Genomic DNA, 24,318 nt, shown 5'->3' on the forward strand with positions numbered 1-24,318 from the left:
AATAATTTTAATATCTCACAATTTAATTGCTTAGCAAAAAAAGATAAATAGTACCCTCACCTAGTGTTTACACTCAACAGTATCAATTTATCATGTTAAATGATTTAATAAGGTAAAAATATATGTTAATTAAACTTGGTTAAGTAAAAGAAATCTAGGACAAAATACATATCATGTAACTATTAGTTTGTATTATAAATTGTCGGATAAGGATAAATTTTTACCGTGAAACGGTGAAAAGAACATATGGATTTGCAAGAAGTGTTGCTTTGGACTCTATTATTATTTTCAAATCACAAAACTTCAAGTTCATACCAAATATTCCACGTAGCGGGGCATTTGGACATCATTCACAATTTCAAAAAGTATAAGATACTAATTAATTGGCTTGAATTATTATTTACGGAATTGAGACTAATTTATTTTTTTCATATTGAGACTAATATTTCACTAAACGAAAATAATGCATGTCAATTTGTAAGATTCATAATCTACACTTGTCAAATTTTGGAGTATCTTTTGACCTTCTCCACCGATAAAATTTGGTTGTGTGGCTAGGAAACAATTACTCTTATTTAAAATGTTCAAAACTTTGTTTCTCAATTTTTCAAAGATATGGTTTGGTCGGCTAGTCGGCTACTACAAGTAGCCAAAATTTCAGATTAGACGATACTAGTAGTGTATAAAAGTTAAACTCGTGTCATATTTATGCTTTCCAATTCCATCAATATTTTGTCAATATTTCATGACGTACAATATCTTTCAGCTGATTTACATGTCAAGATATAGATACGTAAATGTTGGAAGTTAACGTAATTATCAGTAATTGATTCAATAACGGTCCAACTATTTTAAGTTTTAACCATTCATTTTACAAGGGTCCTTTTCTACTAACTAATAATTGCAAGGTGAAGTTGTAAATACTATACTGCAACTATTACTAGAAATTAAATTAGACATTTTATGCGGACTTTAATAGCTGCAAATGTCACCATTGAAAATGTCATTTATAATAGTGAACTCAATCATTTTATGATATTCCTTTCATGACCGTCACGACTCACTTATAGAAGCAGACCTAGGATTTCAAGTTTATGGGTTCAAAATTTTAATCTCCAGTTACTGAATTCTAAAATAATAATTTATACATATTCAATAAATTTTTAAGACAAATATATAGTTCGAACCAAAATAAAAGAATTCGACCGAACCCACTCTCGACAGTCTAGCTCCGCCCCATATCACCTAAATGCAACATTTTTTTGTTAGTATCGTTATCACAAAAGCCGCCATTCATTTGAAGTATTCTCACGTAGGGGGAGCAATTGGACAGAATCTAGGAATTAATTAAAAAGCATAAGGTACAAAACAGCTTGGATTATTATGTACGGATTTGTGACTTGTAACATTTCATTGTAGGAAAATAATCCATATGTCAAAGGTTAAAGTCTTAATATTACACTTTTGTAAAATCTTGGAGGATATTTTGACCTACTGTTAGTCAATTACACATTCGATTTTCTCACCCCCTAAATAATATATAATAATGAAAAGATTTTTCTTAATTAAGTTGAGACTTGCGCACTTAGAGAATTTGACATTTATACTTAACGTTACATCTCAATCAATGACCCTTGGCATTAAATCAGGGCATGATCCTAGGACCTTTTTCCCTGGGCATAGCTATAAATAGTGAGCTTAGTTACCATTGTAAAGGAGACGAATTTTCTAGCAAGAACATATACTGTATTCTGTACAAAGCTTTGTACAATTTCACTTTCTTGCTTTTAGATCTCATCATTGCTGTGTTCGGGAACCGTATTCACGTAATCGTCGTCTTTGCTATTTCATATACTTTTTAAGGCTAAATATTGTGTATTTTTTTAATTATTATATTATTTTAGAATCAAATTAGTTCACTTCTGTAGAAATCATATATAAATTCAATTGTACCGTAGCGCATAATATTTTATGTCCCAAACGAAAAGAAACCTTAGTATACTTTAAAAGTCAACGAAAAAAAGGTTACATGTGAATAAGTGTTACGGTTTTATATTGATGTATTATGTCCATAATCCACTTTTAGAGAACCAAAGAGAAATAGATGAGTTTACATAGGTACCCCTTTAGTCCATTTTTGGGTGCTTAACCAAGCTGTTTTACAAATTCAGGGGCGGAGCCCGAGTAGGGTGTACGAGTTCGGTCAAATTCAGTAATTTTGGTACTAACTATGTATTTGTTTTAAGAAATTTATTGAATATATAAAAAATATTAATTTAGAACACAGTAACATAAAAATATTAAATTTTTAAATATATAAACTTTAAATTCCGACTTCGTCTCTAAATTCGTTTCATCTTTTATGGCTCTCCCAGTTAATGTGATTTTTTTAATTTTCATTGGTACTATGAGTTAATCATGACCTGATGTTTAATGTTTTAATAAGCTGTTGAACCCAAATTTTCTAAGATCTGATATTTCCTCAAATGCATATGTTCACATTATCCTTATCTGTGAGCTGGCTAGGAGTTAAGATTAAAGGGTTGATCCGCGTATTCAGAATGTTCAAAGATATATTGTCCACTTGCTCTTTTTGTTTATTTATAAGGTTAAAATTAGCACATTATCCTTATCTCTTTGTTATGCTATATATAAACAACACTAAGAACATAAGTCAGCCAACTTTTCTAGAATGGAGATACACAACAACACGGTTTCAAAGACAATGAAAAGAAAAAAAAAGGTGCCGAATAAAGTAATAAAAACTTTTCCTCTTAAGAAAATATTTCTATGAACATAGAGAACAGAACAATAAGATTATTTAAAAAGATGTAATGTGAATGGATTACGATTTAAATTGTTTCCTGAAATAAAAATATAATGTCAATTAGATGCATAGCATCTTTTTCTTAATAAAGATGCGGAGCTAGCTCTTCATAATTAAATTTACACCTTACTAAAGGAAATTGATCAAGAGAATTCTATTATATTCATTTTAGTTAAATATAATTATTTTCTTTTAGGCAAGATATTTCTTTTAGGGGAATAACGAAAGTGTTAGTAAAATGTATTTGCAAAATAATTCTCGAGAAGGAAAAATAATATAAAACCAAAAAATGTAGAAGAACATAAATTAATCCGAGTCCATTGAATTCACAGTATTTTTTTAAGGAACTTAATCCTCTCCTAGTACCCGAGGTTTACGATTATTTTCTCCCAGAATAGAACGGATTACCCTCATTGGTGTAGCGGTACTTCAAACCACAGTGACCAAAGAACTCAAAGAACAGTAGCAAATCACACTTAATGCTTTCTTTTCTGTTAAAACAATGCAGAAGGAAGATGAGAAATCAAAATTTTTTGTAAGGAAAATCTGAGGGAGAGTTCATGTATTTATAGCCAAAACGTTTGGTAATACTGAAGAGTTGCAACTCTTCGTCGTCGTCACTCGCTCGACCCGGCTTCGGCTTCGAATTTGGTTAAATGATCTGATTGATTGATTAATTTTTTGGACCAAATTTATTTGTTAATATTAACGCAATATTATTTAATCCAAATTAGACCATTTCTGTAACGATAATTTAATTTTTTTCTCTGTTTTAATTTTTCCGTTATAATTTGAATTTGGCGGTTTGCGTTACGTGAGCTTGTGACCTAAGTGGGGCAGTAAATTGTTGGGACAGCCGTGGTGCAACCCTTGATTGTTAAAGGTGGGACTTTGGACCACGAGGAATTGGCTCGAGGTTTGTGGTGTTGTTCTTTGGGAGTTGTGTGATCGGTCTCTCCTCTGGTGAGTTTGACCTGTTGAAGGAGCCAGATGCTGCGTGTGCTTTAAGTAGCAACCACCACCTCTTGGGGCTGTAAAGCCGGCTTTACAGAGCAGCGCTCCTCGATCACGGACAAAGACCACCAGTTCTGCAGCCAGTCCAAGCCAACCACTAAGATGTCGGGTAGTCATTGGTTGGACCGTCACTTTTTATTGTTAGTAATTTGTATTCGAAACTAGAAAATTGGAGAAGTAATGAAATGTTAGTTCAATAAACAAATCGTAAAATAATTTTGTGCCCATAAGTTGCTTGTATATTCTTAAGGAATTTAATGACCTCAATGTTGCCCAAGGTTATGGATTACTTCCTCCCAGGATAGAACGGAAAACTACTCTGTAATATTGGCAATCGAAATTACAGAACTTCAGCGAACTCAACAAATGGAGCAAATCACATCTGACACTTTATTTATTTAGAAAAACAATGCAGCAATGTAGAAAAGATAGGAAAAGTTTTTAGATTTTTCATCTTTTAAAAAAAAGGCCAAACCTCTAAATTTATAGACAAAGAAAGGGTGAGATAAAGAGGTTCAACCTAAGAGGTGCCTCTTCCATTTTTCATTCACACCCTTTAGAAAGAAAGTCCAACAATCCCCCACATGAATGGGAAATGGAAATATGTTTAAGACATGCAAAAACTTCGGACTGTGCTCTCCTCATCCTTGATGAATGCATGCTTGACCTCGGACTGTGCTCTCCTCTTCTGTTTAACCGGATAGAAATTCGGGTCCAAGCTCAGCTTATGAGCGTTTACTTCCGGGGGGTCCCTGTTATGTCAAGATGGGACCAAGCCAAACAGTCTATGTTAGCTTTAAAAAATTCAATGAGTTTTTTCCTGAGCTCGAGAGTTAACCCTATGCCCAGGTATACCTTTCTATCTGGTAGGTGTTCGATCAATATGATGTGCTCCAACTCCTCGACCGTCGATTTAGTGGCGTCGGTATAATCAGGAGGTATGAACGATCTCAGAACTCCGTAATCATCCCCTTCGTCTGCTCCTCGCACCTCTGGTTTGGTCGGGACCGACATCAGTGATTGCTATTTAATTTATTCCTTTCTGATCGGCTTCGTGTTCTTGATGTCGAAACCGCGGGCACCAGGATTACCTCATCGACTGCAGATATTTCCTTTGCGGCTGACTGTTCTCCGTAAACCGTCTTGACTCCTTCCGACGCAGGGAACTTCAGTGCCTGGTGTAAGGTTGACGGTACCCCCCTCATATTATGAACCCATGGCCTTCCAAATACGGCGTTGTACCTCATATCCCTTTCGATTACATAGAAATTTGTCTCTTGGATTGTCCCGGCAGTGTTCACTAGCAGGGTTATCTCCCTTTTAGTAGTTTTGCAAGCCATGTTAAATCCGTTCAACACCCGGACCACCGGCACTATTTGGTCTTGTAACCCCAACTGCTCTACGACCCTTGATCTGATGATGTTGGCCGAGCTACCTGGATCAATCAATACACGTTTAAATCGAGGTTTACTGATAAGTACGGATATTACCAGCGCATCATTGTGTGGTTGCATGATGCCCTTGGCATCCTCGTCATTGAACGAGATAGTTCCCTCCAGGGCATAATCTCGGGTACATTTTTTCCTTGTGATAGATACTTTATTGCGTTTTATCATCGGTCCTTGAGAGATATCGCCCCCTCCAATGATCATGTTGATGACGTGTTGAGGCTCCTCTTCTTCAGCCTGTTTGTCGGCGTCCCTGAAGTGATTTTTGGCTCGATCTCTCAGAAATTCTCGGAGGTTCCCGTTATTGAACAACCGGCCAACTTCTTCTCTCAATTGTCTGCAATCCTTGGTCTTGTGGCCATGAGAGTCATGATACTTACACATCAAGTTAGGATCTCTTTAGGTAGGGTCAGACTGCAACGGTCGGGGCCACTTGGTTTTCTTGATATGCCTGATGGCTGATACGGTGCTGGCCACATCAACATTGAAGTTGTATTATGATAATCTTGGTGCTTCTCTACCCCCGAGCGGCCTGTCGAAACTATTTTTGCTCATCAAACCTCGGCTACTAGGCCCTCGATCGCCTCTCTTTTTGTTCCTTGTGGGCTGGCGCCCAGACCTATTTCCCCTTTGGTCTGCATTGTATGGTTGGTATCTATTCCGGACCTGTTTTGGCTCATGATTGACGTCTCTCTTAGACCGGTCGTCGGCCTAATGGGGTAAACAGATCCATAAGGGGCTCCGAGTTAATTGTCCTCGACTCTAATCATCGACTGGTACCTATTGTGGACGTCGGCCCAAGTTATCGCCGGGTATTCTACCAAGTTTTGTTTTAGCTGATGTGAAGCCAAGGAGCTTCGGGGGTTAAGTTTTTGGGTAAACACCTGAACGGCCCAATCATTCGCGATCGGGGGCAGGTCCATCCGTTCCATCTGAAACCTCGATACGAATTCCCTAAGCATATTGTTGTCTCTTTGTTTAACCTTGAATAGGTCCGACTTTCTGCTCTCGAACTTGATGGTCCCGACATGGGCCTTCATGAAAGCATCTGCAAGCATAGCAAATAAGTCAATGTAATTTGAGGGTAAGTTGTGGTACCATATCATTGCTCTTTTGGACAAAGTTTTCCCGAACTTCTTTAGTAACACCGACTCGATTTCATCATCTTCTAAGTCGTTTTCTTTGATTGCGTATGTATAGGAGGTCACATGCTCATTCGGTTACGTTGTTCCGTTATATTTTGGAATGCTGGGCATACGAAACCTCTTAGGGATCGATTTTGGTGCCGCGCTCGGAGGAAAAGGCTTCTGGACTCAGCTTCACCCGGTCTCTCGGTGATCTGCTCATTTCTTCGGATGTTATCCCGGGACGGTTCAGGCTCAACTCAGCTGGGGGCATGACTTTGATTTTGTAGCTGCGCTATCGCCGCATGTTGAGCCTATAACATTTTGAAGATTAACCGTAGGCTAACCCCATCGCCTTCGCCTTCGGGCGCTTCTCGAGCCGTTGGCCGGGTCCTCCGTGAACGTTGTTCTCGGGATCGGTTGGCAGGTTGACGTCGATGGCCACCTGTGAGTTAGCATCGACTGGGTCAGCAACTGGGATCCCGTTGGGATCAGCAGGAGACACGTCATTTCTAGGTACCAGATTATTTTTTTTCACCATGATGGCCAGACTCAGCGTCAACGTTCAAGTGGGCAGACTGAGAATTTGACATTTTTAAACTGATCTGAAATTAAGACTTTAAAGAACAAGCGTAAAATATAGTGTGTTATGGAGATTTGTATCAAATCACCACTATTATACTTAGCCCCACGGTGGGTGCCAAACTGTTTACCCTAAAATCGGATAATAATTAAATTTGTACGCGATTTTAAGGATATGTGGATTGATTCAACACAAATAATCAAGAATGCTAGATAAACGAGTTAATGATAAAATGAATAATCAAACCAATTATGATGTTACGACCGTGCTCGTATTTAGGCTGGACAGTAGTTTTGCCCTCGATTGGACCCTCGGTTCGAAGTCAGTTATGTATGAAGAACAATAATAAAATAAGAACTTTGCAATAGCTAGAAAGCAAAAAAAATAAATTTGTATTGCCTTGCTTTGCGTGTTACAATGTGTGTTATCAAAGAAAAAACTTCTCCTTTATATAGTAGGAGAGTTTCACCCATAATACAAGCTAAAAAAGGTACAAATCTTCCTCTCTCGTCAATTACTGATCCGTAACTGCCATCGAGCGAGATCCGTGCTGTGATATCCGGTTAGTTCCGGATATTATGGCCCTCTATCTGTTGTCTAGCACCGTTCATTGCGCTTCCCGAACTCTCAGATCTCGTCCCAAGTCCGGGGTGCATCGTTTTATCAGGTTCGATGGCGAGCACTCCGTTCGGGCCTCGATACAAAGAGTTTCCAGCTTCGATTTCGATCTCGTATATTCATACTCTTACTTCGTTTGAACCGCCGAGAAATCGGAGTGTGCGTTAACTCCGATTTTACCCGTATATACTTATATTTAAAAATATAATGGCAAAGAGAAACAAATAGAAATGAGAATATACTCGTAGAGAGAAAGTTGGTAGTCAAAAAAGACGTGTTCTCCTAATAACGTCTGGTATAACGACTTTTTATACTATATGATAAGCATGTTTTCGTCATGCCTTATTTTTAACTTTGTTTTTTCTCAGATAACGGCTTGCGTCGAAAATGGAAGCTGCTATTGACTTTTTTCATATTTGAAAAAAGACAAATAAGAGTGAAGAAATACTATATGATTTAACGCCCCAACACCCTCGTATATGATTTGTTATCATTCATTTGTAGTTTTCAAATAGTTAGTCTTGTTTATTAATATTACTGTTATCAACTTTGTTAACTTTTTTCTTATTTTATCTTCATCCTTAACAATATAATATGACTAAAATAAAGTACAATATAGCTTAAATAAAAGGACTTGCAGTAAGAGTTGCACAAAATAAGTCGGGAATTTTTTGTTACTCAGCTCCAATTTGTTTGGTACATTTATCAAAAGTCAACTTGACCAATATTTTTAGTGAAACAAGACCTATGCACGTTAATTCGCTTTACTAAATATTTTTTTAATAGAAATTCAGAAACTATAGAAAAAATTAGTCTTAGAGCTGAGAGCAACTTCTCTCACATAGAAAGGTGAAAGAAGACATCTACAAATATTAGTGGGAATTTATTGTGAAGCAATTAAAAAAACAAATATTTCGGTACGAGTATAAGTAAGGAGAGTTATTTTATCTCACGTGTAAAAACTATTTTAATTTCAATGCATCGACAATATGAAAATATGCAATTGAATATCAAGCCATGTTATCAATTCCCGAGTAAACCATTCTATATATTTCTTTGACTTTTAAATATTTAGTTAATCTTTAATTTGATCATGTGCAATATCAACTCTAATATATGACACGTGTGTACATATCTCACACGGATTTATTTTATCTCACATAGGTGAATAGAAAATATAATGTCAAAATATATTACTCCTTTTTCTTTTTTAAAAATATATTATATAAGTTGAGGTAATTTCTAGATCTTTCCAATTTCTTAATCGTAAATACAAAGAATTGGGACATAACTCAAAATAAGCAACAGAAAAACTATAACTGTGATTATGAATAATTCAAACTCCTTGTTATTCAAGTAATAAAACGTGTGTGAATAAAACCTTTTAATTTGAATAATTTATTTAATAAGAATAATTCAAACTCCTCAATAAATCCTACGTGTAAGCCATGTCATGCGTGAGAGTCAAACGCTCCTCGTGCGTTTATTGCTGACTCACATACTCTCGAAAGTCTAATACCTACTACGCGCCTTACTTTTCTCTCTATATATATCCCCTCAACCGCCATGAAAATCCATATCAAAGCTTCAATCACATAACTGTACTTTTTTTTCGTCATCCAAAAACCATATCAAAATACTCAAAATAATTTCTGTAAACCGAAGACGATGCCGAGAAAAGGAATGAGAACTCTTAATTGGTTTTCACCTAAACATTCAACAACTGATAGTACTTCTCCATCTACTTCCCAATTCTCTTCCCCTTCGCGTTTCGGATTTTCGCCTTCTCGGCCGAGTTTTTCAGAAGCGGTGATTGATCGAACTCTGGAGATGGCGGAGCCAATGATCATGAAGTGGGACCCAGACACCACCACCTTTGCTAAGGTGACTTCTCTGTTCTATGAGAATAGAAGAGAAGCCAAGGATTTTATCAAGTGTGTGCATAATCTACAGAAGGCTATGCACTTTCACTCTACTGAAAATTCGAGATCCGATAAGCTCGTTCGTGCTCAATCTCTAATGCAAATTGCAATGAAAAGACTTCAAAAGGAGTTTTACCAGATTCTTTCAATAAACAGAGCTCATTTGGATCCTGAATCCATTTCCACTGTCTCTTCCCGTACTTCGACTGTTTCGAGTATTTCTGAATTCGACGTTGAGGATGACGATGATCGTGTAATTGGCGGTGAGTCTATTTCTGAAGTTGAGGATTTTTCTATTGTTGTAATGTCGGATTTGAGATTGATAGCGGAATGCATGATCTCTTCTGGCTATGCGAAAGAGTGCTTGAAGATTTACAAAGTTATACGTAAATCGATCGTTGACGAAGGCATTTATAGACTCGGAGTTGAGAAATTGAGTTTTTCGCAGGTTCGTAAAATGGATTGGGAAGTTGTGGATCTGAAAATCAAGGATTGGCTTAACGCCGTAGATGTAGCTATGAAAACGTTATTCAACGGAGAGAGAATTCTCTGCGATCACGTCTTTGCATCTAACGATGCAATAAGAGAATCGTGTTTTACTGAAATTTCAAAAGATGGAGCCATGGCTCTGTTTAGTTTCCCGGAAAATGTGGCGAAAAACAGCAAGAAATCGCCGGAAAAAATGTTCCGTCTGCTCGATATGTATACCGCCATCGCCGAACACTGGCCGGGGATTGAAGCTATATTTTCCTTCGATTCAGAATCCGTTATCCGATCTCAGGCGTTGACGTCACTCGTCAAGCTTGGCGAGTCTATAAGTACGGCGTTGGCTGAGTTTGAAACTGCTCTACAAAAGGAATCCTCAAAGACGTCGGCTGCCGGCGGTGGAATCCATCCTCTCACCATTGACGCAATGAATTACATCATTCTACTTGCCGATTACAGCAACATACTCTCCGACATCCTCGCCGAAGCTCCTCCTCCGGCAAAAGGTTCGTTGCCTGAATCATTTTTCGGCATTGCGGATTCTGATGAGTCTCCGGCACCGGCGATCTCACTCCGATTTGCTTGGTTGATTCTCATTCTTCTCTGTAAACTCGATGGCAAAGCGAAACACTACAAGGATGTATCCCTCGCGTACCTCTTCTTAGCCAACAATCTCCAATACGTCGTCGTAAAAGTCTGTTCATCGAATCTCAAGTACTTGCTAGGTGAAAATTGGATATCAAAACTGGAGGGAAAAATCAAACAGTTCGCATCAAACTATGAACGGCTAGGATGGAGCCACGTTATTGAATCTCTCCCCCAAGAGCCAAATGCATCAATGGCTCCCCAACAAGTGAAGGAGATTTTCAAGAAATTTAATTCGTCGTTCGAGCAAGCTCACCGGAAGCAATCTGTGTGCGTCGTACCAAATAGTAAGCTCCGCGATAATTTGAAAGTATCAATTGCGAGGAAAATACTTCCAGTATATCGGGAATTTTACAATACATATAAATTGACGATAACAAGAGAGAGATATTCGAATCACGTGATCAGATTTTCCCCCGAGGATGTAGGGCATTACTTGTCTGATTTATTTTTTGGACCAATTGAATTGGGAAGTTGCTCATCGGTTGAGTCTTCCCCATCACGTACAATACCATCAAGATTGCGGTGAAGAGAAAAAAATAGTTTAGTTTTCTTCTTGTTATGTCATGTAATTATGTATAAACATGAAGATCATAGTAAAATGTGTAATAAATTGCACAGTTAATACTATATATATGTTGGTTTATGCCCTTATTTGTCTTCAAGAGTTAGGATTATTTTGTCATTTTCTAACTCGTGTTGATTTGAATGCATTGACGAGACAAAATTTTAATTCATGATTTTGGTGTCTTCGGCTTGTACGTGCCATAAAATGATCAGTATATCGAGAACATATATAGTCGTCTTTTGTTATGATGCAATTGCACCGCAGATTTTCAAGTTGGTATACGGTGTGAAGTTTAATATTTGTAATGAGTTTTGATTCTAAGTGCAATATGAGAAATGTGCATTGTGCTATATATAGCTTCTCTGCTTTTCGAAACAAAACATAATTATGGGTCCAAATGTAACAACAGATTTTCGAGGCTGTGATTATTACCTAACAATTTTTTACACTAGAATCTATGTTTTATTATTCTCTGCAAAAAAATTAACATATGATTGTTTATTTTATAATTATTCATTGAGTTAAGAATTTTTGCATCATAATTTCCACGTAAACCAATTCATCGTTTACTAATTCGGCAAGTACTATGTAAGCCCATGGAGAATTACAAGAAAATACACGTGACTTTACACCATAACAAAAACTGGCACATGTTTTTTAGTTTTACTCGACCTAACCCATATTGTACATATTTTGAAAGTACTAGCAAATTCAAAATCTGTGTTATTACAACTATTGCTTCTAAAAGTTATGGAGTTAAATCTGTGTTCTCACAACCATTGCTTTCACTCTCTTTTCTTCTTACATCTTCTACATATGCTTTAAGGGGCCGTCCGCCATTACTGCTTCTCCCCCTGTATCACCTGGTTGTAGTGTAAGAAAATTGAAGAGTAGAAGTTCACCATTGAATGCCATTCAAAACTTTGCTTGCGAAAATATGATTTTTTGAGTCTGTTAGTTGTTTGGATTGAGTGTTGTTCCAATTGATTAAAAATATCAAAAGGTAGTTCAAATTTAAATTTGAAGTGATTTGGAGTAGATTTGAGCAAGATTTGAGTTAAATTTCAGAAAAAATACAAGGAAGAAGACGAAATCAGTTTTTTGTATAATTATATATAATCTTGTATAATCGTGTATAAGAGTGTATAAATACATCTTATACACTTTTATACACCTTTATACAAGCGTCTATAGACGAACTTCTTTCACGATTTTTAGTTGCAATTCTTGTTTAAAACCAGTCCAAATCTCCATTAAATGACTTCAAATTTTATATACAACCTCCTTATACTATTTCTAACAAGTCTAAATAACACTCACTCCAAATTTCTCACAAAATCAAATTCAAAATTTAAACCCACATATTTAAGCTTGTTAAAAATCTAGTTTTTACCACCCCAAATAGATTTGGTTTGTTGAACTAATATTTGAGTCACATCTACTGATTTAAAAATTAACTTAAAAGCTTGAACAATCTTTTATAAAAATTAAATAATAATTTCGAAAATCTATTGGAGTTGAATGTTAAATCTTAGCATATTATTTTTGGACTAATTGATTGTAAATTGAAATATGAGTTATAAAATTAAAAAGTTTGGAGCCCGGTTATTCTTATGTGAAAATTTCCCCCCATATATATATAAACCATGGGTGATATGAAAAAGATGTGTGAAAACTGCTCAAGTGACATAGATACTCATGACTTTTTTGAGACAGCGTGATATGATAAAAGAGACACATTCTAAATAACAAGTTGATAGAGAGAAAAACCATCAAATAGTATGTATGAGTAAGGGCTGACCTCAAAATAATAAGCATTAATTAGCGGTCACAAATATTTTTATTTTTGTGGTTTTTAATACGGGAAAATAGCGTAACCGTCTTTTTTATAATCCCATTTTAGAAAAGTTTGTCTTCTAAACTAATGTTTTCTCTTATTGCATATAGTCAAAATTAGATGGCCATTCACTCGTCCCAAAAACTTTTTAATGTATATATAAGAGAACGTATTAAATCAATAAGAGAAGTAGGACATATATAATTTTAATAAGTCAAACCACAATAAACTTAAAGAACCTCAAGAACAAAGGATTAGTTTTCTTTTGGAAAAAGAAAAGTAAATAAATTACAAAATGAAAGCACATAGAAAATCTCAGGAAATGAAGTAGAATGAATGCTGATAAAACAGATGAGGTAAGCGATTTCATGTAAATCTTGTGCTTACATTTTCATGACATCGGAGTTGGGGTCCACAAATAAGATTCAAATTTAGTGGTGGTGTTTGGGTGTTATTTCTTACATACTTGTTAAAAAGTCAAAGCCGTCAAAATCAATAAGTTCTTGTTTCTCAACTCCTTTCCTACATCTTTATTGACATGCTAACAACATAGCGGGCCGGCTACCATTCTATTTTAGTTATTCAAGAATAATTAAGAGGAATTTACAGAAATTATAATTGTTTAGTGACTATTCTCCAATTGAGAAGGGGAATGGTTAGTGATGACGGCATAAAACACAGAAAGTTCCTTCTCTCTCTTTTGAATCCCAGGGATTGCCTCCCTCAGGGAAGAGGCCAGTCCCTGAAAAAGCCATCTCGATTGGTATCATTCAAATGCGAATATAGGCCTGATTGAAGCATAAAAGTGAAATAATAATAATGAGAGGCTTTTGTCCGTTGACGGTCATCGTACATGTCTCCTACGCTACGCTCTCAACTGGATTAATCGTTTTGTCCTGATTTATTGAACGTCTTCTTCTGTCAAAATCTTTTGGGAGGCCTTGGTGGTCTTATATTATTTAAAATTCGAACCAGGGGAGGATCTTCCACCTTGTTGGTCATCGAATAGTTAAAACTACTATAACTCCTATTTTTCTGCTTTAAGAGAAGCCTTCTAGCTCATTTTAAAGCGTTGAAGAGAGAAACTTCGATTAGACCAGACCGTCCCAGAGAGGAACGTGCCCACGAGGGCACCACCAGATGTTGTAGATAAACGCCTGAGATAGAGAGTGATGAAGGGGGAAGAGGAGCTTGGTAGCTTGCGTAAGTCCAGTTTCAGAGGTTTAGAAGCCAAAGGCAACTCTCAGACCATTTGAGTTTACAGACTCTGCCGCTTAGGTGACTTTCCTCCGAGTCGCACGGCGTTTTAACCGAAAGAACTTCTTGCGCAATTCATGCCTTTCTGTTTTTTCGCCAGTTATTATGAACTCAAATAAAAAAAAATTGGATTTAGAAGGCTTGTTCAAAAGAAAAAAAGATGTGGGTGGCATTATGACTGGGGTGTCAGTTAGAAAGGTTCTTACAGTGTTCGTTCAATCAAGCAGCAACACGCACATCTACATCTTTTCCTATCTATAGTCAATCAATATCAACAAGATATCGTGACCGCTTAGGCTTGGTTTACTTTGTAAGATTCATCCCCTACTCTTAGTGCTAGCTCTATAACTATTATATACATAATTATTTTCCGTAGCTACCTTTCAGTTATTATGGTAATGTATTCGAGCTACTGTATTCATGTATAAAGTAGCAAAAATCGGCTAAAAAATAGGGCAGTCCAGCTGTCAGCCGCTGTATTCACATGTATTCATGAATACAACGTAATAATAGGTCTCTCAAGTTGTTTAATAATGAAAAGCTGCTAATTTAACGGAATACACTCCTAATATAACTCACCTAAATTAATTATAACACACAACATTATCAATCCAATTAATGAGAAGATTTATCAGACGCTAAACACCAAAAAATAGAGCATTCTTCAGAGTTTCACTCCCTCTTTTTTCTGATATAGTTCTATTTTTTTGTGACATTGTTCGAGGTTCTGCTCGAAATTGCTACAAGTATATATAGAAATATTTTGAAATTTTATTTTCTGTATATGAATACATCATGTATTTATGCAGGATACAACCTGTAATAGTAACCTTCTGCCTGCATATTTCATAATAAACCTAGTTGTGATGACCTAAAATATTATTTTTAAATTTAATAAGTAATTTTGTGTTCTAAGACCTCAAAAAGTACCATGTATCATTCCTCGACTTGCGTGCCCAGTTCGTAGAATTTTCCGAAAAGTGTTTATGTGAAAAATAGATTAAAATGTGAAATAGAGCTTTAAAACTCAACTGAGTTGGCTTTGGTCAATATTTTGAGCAAATGGACCCAAATCAGTATTTTGATAATTTTAGTAGGTTCGTATCGTGATTTGGGACTTGGGCGTATGCCCGGAATCGAATTCCGAGGTCACTAGCCCGAGATATGGAATTTTGATGAATAATTAAAAGCTTGAAAGCTTAATGATTTTTAAGAAATTACAGATGTTGGATTTATTGACCTCGGGTCCGTATTTTGATTTCGGAGCCCGGTATAGGTTCACTATAATATTTATGACTTATCTGCCAAATTTGGTGAGAATCGGAGTTGATTTGACGTGATTCGGACGTCCGGTTGTAAAAATATAAGATTTAAAGTTTTCTTGAAAATTTTCTTTGATTTTGCGCCCGATTCATAGTTTTAGGTGTTATTTTGGCGATTTGATCGCGAGAGTAAGTTCGTATGATATTTTTAGACTCGTGTGCATGTTTGGTTTGGAGCCCCGAGGACTCGGGTGAGTTTCGGATAGGCCACAGGACGTTTTGGACTTTGAAAATCTGGTATTTTGCTGCAGCAGGTTTTCTCGCATGTTCTTCTTCGCGTTCGCGAAGGTACTCTCGCGAACGCGAAGAGTAAACTAGGCAGCTGAAGTTTTCTTCTTCGCGAACGCGAAGGCTTGGTCGCGAACGCGAAGCGATGGGGGCGCTACCCTTCGCAAATGCGACCAGCTCCTCGCGAATGCGTAGTGTTAGGCACACCTAGGGGAGGGTTGATCATTCCTTTATCACGAATGCGAGCAATGCCTCGCGAACGTGAAGGCCAGGGGGAAAAAAAGCCTTCGCGAACGCGAAGGAGGACTCGCGAACACGAATGCCACGGACTGCTACTCATTGCAAATGCGGCAGGCCCTTCGTGAACGCGAAGAAGGCCTGACGCCTGTGACTTAAAACAGAACCAAAACGGGATTTTTCTCATTTTTCATAAACCCTCAATTAGAACTCGGTTTAGGGGCGATTTCAAAGGAGTTTTTCTCTATTTTGAACTGGGTAAGTGTTCTTTATCATATAGTGATTGTATTTCATAAATCTAAGTCTATATTCATCATTTATTTCGGATTTAGATGGAAGAAATGGAATTTTTATAAAATCTTTCAAAAACGAAAATTTAAGATTTGAAGGTCCATTTGATATCGAAATTTGATAATTTTTATATGGTTGGACTCGTCTCGGAATGGGTGTTCGGATTTCGTAAGTTTTTTCAAGATTTGAGACGTGGGTCCCACTGCCAAATATTTTAATGAATTTTGAATTTTTATCCGAAAAATTTGTAAATTCATATGGAATTAATTCCTATGATTCGTATTGAGTATATCAAATTGTTTGTGAATAGATTTAAAACTTTTGAAGATAAATTTAAAAGGAAAAGTTGCGGTCGAGTAATTGATTGGAATTTGCAAAGCAAGGTAAGTGTCGTGGTTAACCTTGACTTGAGGGAATAAAACCCTTAAATTATTTGTTAAGTGAATTGCATGTGAATGACGTATATGCGAGGTGACGAGTGTCTATACGTTGTCAAATTAATTGTTTGCCTGCTTACTTGAAAAATCATAAATTATTTTAAATCATGAATTAATTATTATAATAATTGTTTCTCTCCTATTCTTTGTCAAATATTAATTCTTGAATTTTTGTATTAATTGTTACATGCTATTTGAATTATGTGCCTTAATTGTTATTTGACATTTAGCATATTAAATATTAAACTGCATATTTTCTCTATGATTTCCATAATAATTTGCTATTTGCCTTTGTTTGTTTCATAATTAAATTATAATTATTGTATGCTTGTTGTCTTAAAATTTTATATTAATTATTGTATTTATTGAAGAAATTTCTTCTATAAGAATTGGTAAATGGATATGTTGGAGGATCGGGTTGCACGCCGCAACAGAATTGATTATAATGAATATATTGGAGGATCGGGTTGCACGCCGCAACATAATTAATTATAAGAAATGTATTGGAGGATCGGGTTGCACGCCACAACAGACTTATTAAAAGTCCATATTGAAGGATCGGATTGCACGCCGCAACAGACTTATTTAAAAGTCGACATACATATATATATATATATATATATATATATATATATATATATATATATATATATATATATATATATATTGGGGGATCGGGTTGCACGCCGCAACAGACTTGATTAAAATGAATATATTGGAGGAGCGGGTTGCACGTCGCAACAGAATTGAATGTGAATATATTGTGAGAGCGGGTTTCACGCTGCAACAGAATTGAATGTGAATATATTGGAGGAACGGGTTGCACGCCTTAACAGAATTGAATGTGAATATATTGTGAGAGCGGGTTGCACGCCGCAACAAAATTGAATGTGAATATATTGTGAGAGCGGGTTGCATGCTGCAACAGAATTGAATGTGAATATATTGTGAGAGCGGGTTGCACGCTGTAACAGAATTGATGAAAATGACAATTGGTTATGACTGCTGAGTTGGATTCAATTATTATAAATGAATTACCTGATTTATTTCTATTATTGTTGTTGTTACTAATATTGCGTAAAGGTAATGTAAGTGACCCGCCTTAGCCTCGTCACTACTTCGTCGAGGTTAGGCTCAACACTTACCAGTACATAGGGTCGGTTGTACTGATACTACGCTCTGCACTTCTTGTGCAGATTTTGGAGTTGGTCCCAGTGGCGTACCATAGACTTGCTCGGATTTCAGCTACTCAGAGGAGACTTGAAGTATAACTGCACGGCGTTCGCAGTTCTGAAGTCCCCGTCTATTTTACTTTAGTTGTGTGTTTATTTCGAGACAGCTTTATTTCATTTCATACCTTTATTTGTATTATTCTAGAAACTCGTGCACTTGTGACACCAAATTCTGGGATGGTATTTAGACACCGTTGCATTTATGAATTATTTTACTATATTTCAAACTTTGCTTCCGCTTTTATTTCCTTGATTATTAATAATGTTAAGATTGTTTAAAAATTGGTTAATATTATTCTAACGTTGGCTTGCCTAGAAAGTAAAATGTTAGGCGCCATCACGGTCCGAAGGTGGGAATTTCGGGTCGTGACAGTTGGTATCAGAGCACTAGGTTTCATAGGTCTCACGGGTCACGAGCAAGCTTATTAGAGTCTGAAGGATCGGTACGGAGACGTCTGTACTTATCTTTCAGAGGCTATGAAGTTTAGGAACAATATCACTTCTTTCTTATTCTGTCGTGCGATTTTATTCTATCATCGATGATTGAACCATTCTACTCTTATTCTCTCACAGATGGTGAGAACACGTAACACCTCTACCGATGGGCAGGGACCAGAACCCCCGGTGGCAACTATGGCCAGGGCGAGAGGTCGAGGCCGAGGTCGTGCTAGAGGCTGAAGTAGAGGCTGAGGTAGAGCTCAGTCCAAAGCTCGAGCAGCTGCACCTGTTGAAGAACCTCAAGTGGACCTTCAGGAGGAGGTTCCAGTTCAGAATGTACCAGTTGGACCAGTTCAGGTCCCGGAAGGATTCATAGCTACTCTAGTGCTTCAGGACGCTTTGGTCTGTTTGGTAAGTCTTATGGAGGGCGTGGCCCAGAATGGTACATTTCCAGTGGCACCAGCCGTCTCATAGGCTGGGGGAGGAGCACAAACTCCCACTACTCCCGCTCCGGAGCAGATGGCTCCCTAGAATCAGGCTCCAGCAGCCCCTCCAGTTGGAGTAATTCAGCCAATTGTTGCGGCACCGACCGGTGATAGACCCACCATGTCTTTTAAGGCCTTATTGAGACTGGATAAGTTTACCAAGCTCTTTCCAGTTCACATCAGTGGTACGCCTTCTGAGGACCCACAAGATTATCTTGAACGCTACCATGAGGTATTGCGGAACATGGGTATAGTTGAGACCATTGGGGTTGATTTTGCTGTATTTCAGATGACGGGTTCCGCCAAGAGGTGGTGGAGAGATTATACATTGACCCGACCAGTCGGATCGCCTGCACTTACATGGGAGCAGTTCTCTCAGCTATTTCTGGAAAAGTTCCTCCCTATCACACTGAGAGAGGAATTCCGCAAGCAATTTGAGCGTCTACAGCAGGGTAGTATGACTGTTACTCAGTACGAGTCCCGTTTTGTGGATTTGGCCCGTGATGCTTTACTTTTACTACCTACGGAGGGAGAGAGATTTAGGAGATTTATTGAGGGACTCACTCACCCTATCAGACTTCAGATGGCCAAGGAGACCGGAAGTGAGATTTCTTTTCAGGCAACTGCTAATGTCGCAAGGAGGATCGAGATGGTTCTTGCATAGGAGAGAGGGCAGAGGTCCGATAAGAGGCCTCATCAGTTCGGTAGTTTCAGTGGTGCCTCGTCTGAAGGCAGAGGTAATTTGGTAGGGTCCATCCTCCCAGACTGTTTCATTCAGCACTTCATGTATCTCCCGGTGCTTCAGGGAGTCACGGTCCTATTATGCATTACTCTGGACAGCCAGTATTCAGTGCACATTCAGCTCCTATCAGTGCATCACCACTCTAGAGTTACTACAACGGTTATCCGACCTATTTGGGTCAGCTTCAGCTTCAACAACCACGACATCAGGATGTGTGTTATGAGTTTGGAAACATTGGTCACATCAGGAGGTATTGCCCTAGATTGGCGAGTAACAGATCTCGGCAAGATTATCGTGCCATCATACCGGCACCGATTGCTTTACCGCCTACTCAGCCAGCTAGAGGTAAGGGTCAGGCAACTAGAGGTGGAGGTTAGGCTATTAGAGGTGGAGGTCAGGCCATTAGAGGTGGAGGTCAGACCGTTAGAGGTGGAGGCCAGCCAGTTAGAGGCCGTCCCATTGACGCAATTCAGAGTGGTGGGGCCCAACCCTAATTTTATGCTTTTCTAGCTAGGCTTGAGGCCGAATCATCTGATGTTGTGATCACAGGTATTATTCCAATTTTTCATAGAGATGGTTCAGTTCTATTTGATCCAGGATCTACTTATTCCTATGTGTCCTCCTATTTTGCTTCATATTTGGTTGTGCCTTGTGATTCTTTTAGTGCTTCTGTATGTGTATCTACACCGATGGGAGACTCTGTTGTATTAGATCATGTTTATCGTTCGTGTGTAGTTACTATTGGTAATCTTGAGACTAGTGTGGATTTTTTACTTCTTGATATGGTAGATTTTGATGTCATCTTGGGTATGGATTGGTTATTCCCTTATCATGCTATATTGGATTGTCATGCCAAGATAGTGACCCTAGCTATGCCGGGGTTACCTCGGTTAGAGTGGAAAGGAACTCCTGGTCATTCTGTCAACAGGGTTATTTCTTATATGAAAGCTCGGCGTATGGTAGAGAAATGGTGTCTAGACTATTTGGCTTATATTCACGATCCCAGTACATATGTCCCTTCTATGGACTCAGTACTAGTTGTTCGTGAATTTCCAGAAGTATTTTCTGCAGATTTGCCGGGGATGCCATCCGACAGAGATATTGACTTCTGTATTGATTTGGCTCCGGGCATTCAGCCCATTTCTATTTCACCATACCGTATGGCCCCGCCAGAGTTGAAAGAATTGAAAAAGCAGTTACAAGACTTGCTTGATGAGGGATTCATTAGACCCAATGTCTCGCCCTGGGGTGCACCCGTATTATTTGTAAAGAAGAAAGATGGCTCTATGCGGATGTGTATAGATTATCGACAGTTGAACAAAGCCACTATCAAAAACAAATATCCGCTGCCAAGAATTAATGACTTATTTGATCAGCTTCAGGGTGCCAAGGTATTTTCGAAGATTGATATGAGGTCTGGTTACCATCAGTTGAAGATTAGGGCATCTGATGTCCCTAAAAGTTGGCATTACGAATTCCTAGTGATGTCATTTGGGTTGACAAATGCCCCAGCAACATTTATGGATTTGATGAATCGGGTGTTCAAGCCTTATTTGGATTATTTTGTGGTTGTATTCATTGATGATATCTTGATTTACTCTAGTAGTCGAGAGAAACATGAGCTGCATCTTCGAAGTGTGCTTCACACCTTGAAGAATAAGCAGTTATATGCCATGTTTTCAAAATGTGAGTTTTGGTCAGACTCAGTTGCCTTTTTAGGGCATATTGTATCGGCAGAAGGCATAAAGGTGGATCCTAAGAAGATTGAGGCTGTTCAGAATTGGCCTAGACCTACTTCAGTTATAGAGATCCGGAGTTTCCTGGGTTTGGCTGGTTATTATCATCAGTTCGTGGAAGGGTTTTCATCTATAGCAAGCCCATTGACCAGATTGACCCAGAAATGTGTTCCATTCAGATGGCCAGACGAGTGTGATTTGAGCTTTCAGAAACTCAAGACCGCTTTGACTACGGCGCCAATGTTGGTATTACCCACAGGCTCAGGATTGTATATGGTATATTATGACGGATCTCACATTGGGCTTGGTGCAGTATTAATGCAAGATGGCAAGGTAATTGCATATGCGTCGCGGCAGTTGAAAATTCACGAGAAGAATTATCCTGTTCATGATTTAGAATTGGTAGCCATTGTTCATGCGCTGAAGATTTGGAGGCATTACCTCTACGGTGTCTCGTGTGAGGTATTTGCTGATCATCGTAGCCTTCAGTATCTGTTCAAACAAAAAGATCTTAATTTGAGGCAGAGAATATGGTTGGCGTTGTTTAAAAACTATGATATCACCATTTTGTATCATCCCAGAAAGGCCAATGTGGTGGCCGATGCCTCGAGTAAAAAGGCTGTGAGTATGGGCAGTCTTGCGTATATTCCGGTTGGTGAGAGGCCATTAGCTGCAGATGTTAAGACTTTGGCTAATCAGTTCGTGAGGTTAGATGTTTCAGAACCTAGTCGGGTTCTAAATTGCACAGTCGCTCGGTCTTCTTTATATGAGCGCATCAGAGAGAGCCAGTATGATGATCCTCATTTACTTGTCCTTAAGGACACGGTGCGACACGGTGATGCCAAACAGGTTGCTGAGGGGGAATATGGGGTTCTGCGAATGCAGGGTCGTATTTGTATGCCTAATGTGGATGGACTTCGTGAATTAATTCTTGAAGAAGCACACAGTTCCAGGTATTCTATTCATCCAAGTACCTCCAAAATGTATAAAGATTAGCGGAAACATTATTGGTGGAGGAGAATGAAAAAGGATATAGTTGCATATGTAGCTCGGTGTCTGAATTGTCCGCAAATTAAGTACGAGCATCAGAGACCTGGTGGTTTGCTTTAGAAGTTAGAAATTTCTGAGTGGAAGTGGGAGCGTATCACTATGGATTTTGTTGTTGGGATCCCACGGACTCAGAGAAAATTTGACGCAATTTGGGTCATTGTGGACAGGTTGACCAAGTCAGCACATTTCATTCCAGTGGCAGTTACCTATTCTTCAGAGAGGTTAGCTGAAATTTACATTCGTGAGATTGTCCGCCTTCACGGTGTGCCCGTGTCTATTATTTCAGATCGAGGTACGCAGTTTACCTCACATTTCTGGAGGGCTGTACAGCGTGACTTAGGCACGCGGGTGGAGTTGAGTATAACATTTCATCCACAGACTGACGGACAGTCAGAGCGCACTATTCAGATATTGGAAGATATGCTCCGCGCTTGTGTTATAGACTTTGGAGGTTCTTGGGATCATTTCTTGCCACTTGCGGAGTTTGCTTATAATAATAGCTACCAGTCGAGCATTCAGATGGATCCATATAAGGCATTATACGGAAGGCAATGCCAATCGCCAAATGGTTGGTTTGAACCGGGAGAGGCTCGGTTGTTGGGTACCGATTTGGTACAGGATGCCTTGGATAAGGTCAAGATTATTCAGGATCGACTTTGCACAGCTCAGTCTAGGAAAAAGAGTTATGCCGACCGTAATGTTCGTGATATTGCATTCATGGTTGGTGAAAGAATATTGCTCCGGGTTTCACCTATGGAAGGTGTAATGAGGTTCGGAAAGAAGGGCAAGTTGAGCCTTAGGTATATCGGACCCTTTGAAATTCTTGAAAGGGTGGGTGAAGTAGCCTACAAGATTGCCTTACCACCTAGTTTATCAGCGATTCATCCGGTGTTCCATGTGTCTATGCTCCAAAAATATCATGGTGATCCGTCCTATGTGTTAGATTTCAGCTCAGTCCAATTGGACAAAGATTTGACTTACGAGGAGGAGCCGGTGGCTATTCTAGCTCGGCAGTTCCGACAGTTGAGGTCTAAGAATTATCCTTCAGTTCGGGTGCAATGGAGAGGTCAGCCGGTAGAGGCATCTACCTGGGAGTCCGAGTCGGACATGCGGAGTAAATATCCACACCTTTTCTCCAGCTCAGGTACTTTTTCTAACTCTGTTCGAGAACGAACATTTATTTTAGAGGTGGAGAATGTGATGATCTAAAATGTCATATTTAAATTTAATAAGTAATTCTATATTCTAAGACCTCAAAAAGCACCATGTATCATTCCTCGACTTACGCGCGCAGTCCGTATAATTTTTCGGAAAGTTTTTATTTGATAAATAGATTAAAATGTGAAATAGAGTTTTAAAACTCAACTAAGTTGACTTTGGTCAACATTTTGAGCAAACAGATCCGGATCAGTTTTTTGACAATTTTGGTAGGTCCATATCGTGATTTGGGACTTGGGCGTATGCCCGGAATCGAATTCCGAGGTCCCTAGCCCGAGATATGAAATTTTGATAAAAAATTAAAAGTTTTAAAGCTTAATGATTTTTAAAACATTACTGATGTTGGATTTATTGACCTCGGGTCCGTATTTTGGTTCCGGAGCCAGGCATAGGTCCACTATAATATTTATGACTTGTCTGCCAAATTTGGTGAGAATCAGAGTTGATTTGGTGTGATTTGGATGTCCGGTTATAAAAATATAAGATTTAAAATTTTCTTAAAATTTCCTTTGATTTGGCGCCCGATTCGTAGTTCTAGGTATTATTTTGGCGATTTGATCACGCGAGCAAGTT

The 24,318-nt window shown here is 38.3% G+C and overlaps 2 protein-coding genes across 2 annotated transcripts; one reads left to right on the top strand and one right to left on the bottom strand.

Annotated features, from left to right (window-relative positions):
* Nucleotides 1–4,854: 4,854 nt before the first annotated feature.
* Nucleotides 4,855–5,673, bottom strand: LOC138896230 (uncharacterized). Its single transcript, XM_070181017.1, has one exon. It carries the CDS (start codon nt 5,671–5,673, stop codon nt 4,855–4,857), a length of 819 nt encoding a protein of 272 aa, XP_070037118.1.
* A 3,481-nt stretch (nt 5,674–9,154) lies between these two features.
* Nucleotides 9,155–11,404, top strand: LOC104097685 (exocyst complex component EXO70H1-like). Its single transcript, XM_009604297.4, has one exon. The coding sequence runs from the start codon at nt 9,283–9,285 to the stop codon at nt 11,194–11,196; it is 1,914 nt and encodes a 637-aa protein (XP_009602592.2). The 5' UTR covers nt 9,155–9,282; the 3' UTR covers nt 11,197–11,404.
* The last annotated feature ends 12,914 nt before the right edge of the window (nt 11,405–24,318 follow it).

This window comes from Nicotiana tomentosiformis, chromosome 7, assembly GCF_000390325.3.
Source record: "Nicotiana tomentosiformis chromosome 7, ASM39032v3, whole genome shotgun sequence".
Lineage (NCBI taxonomy): Eukaryota > Viridiplantae > Streptophyta > Magnoliopsida > Solanales > Solanaceae > Nicotiana > Nicotiana tomentosiformis.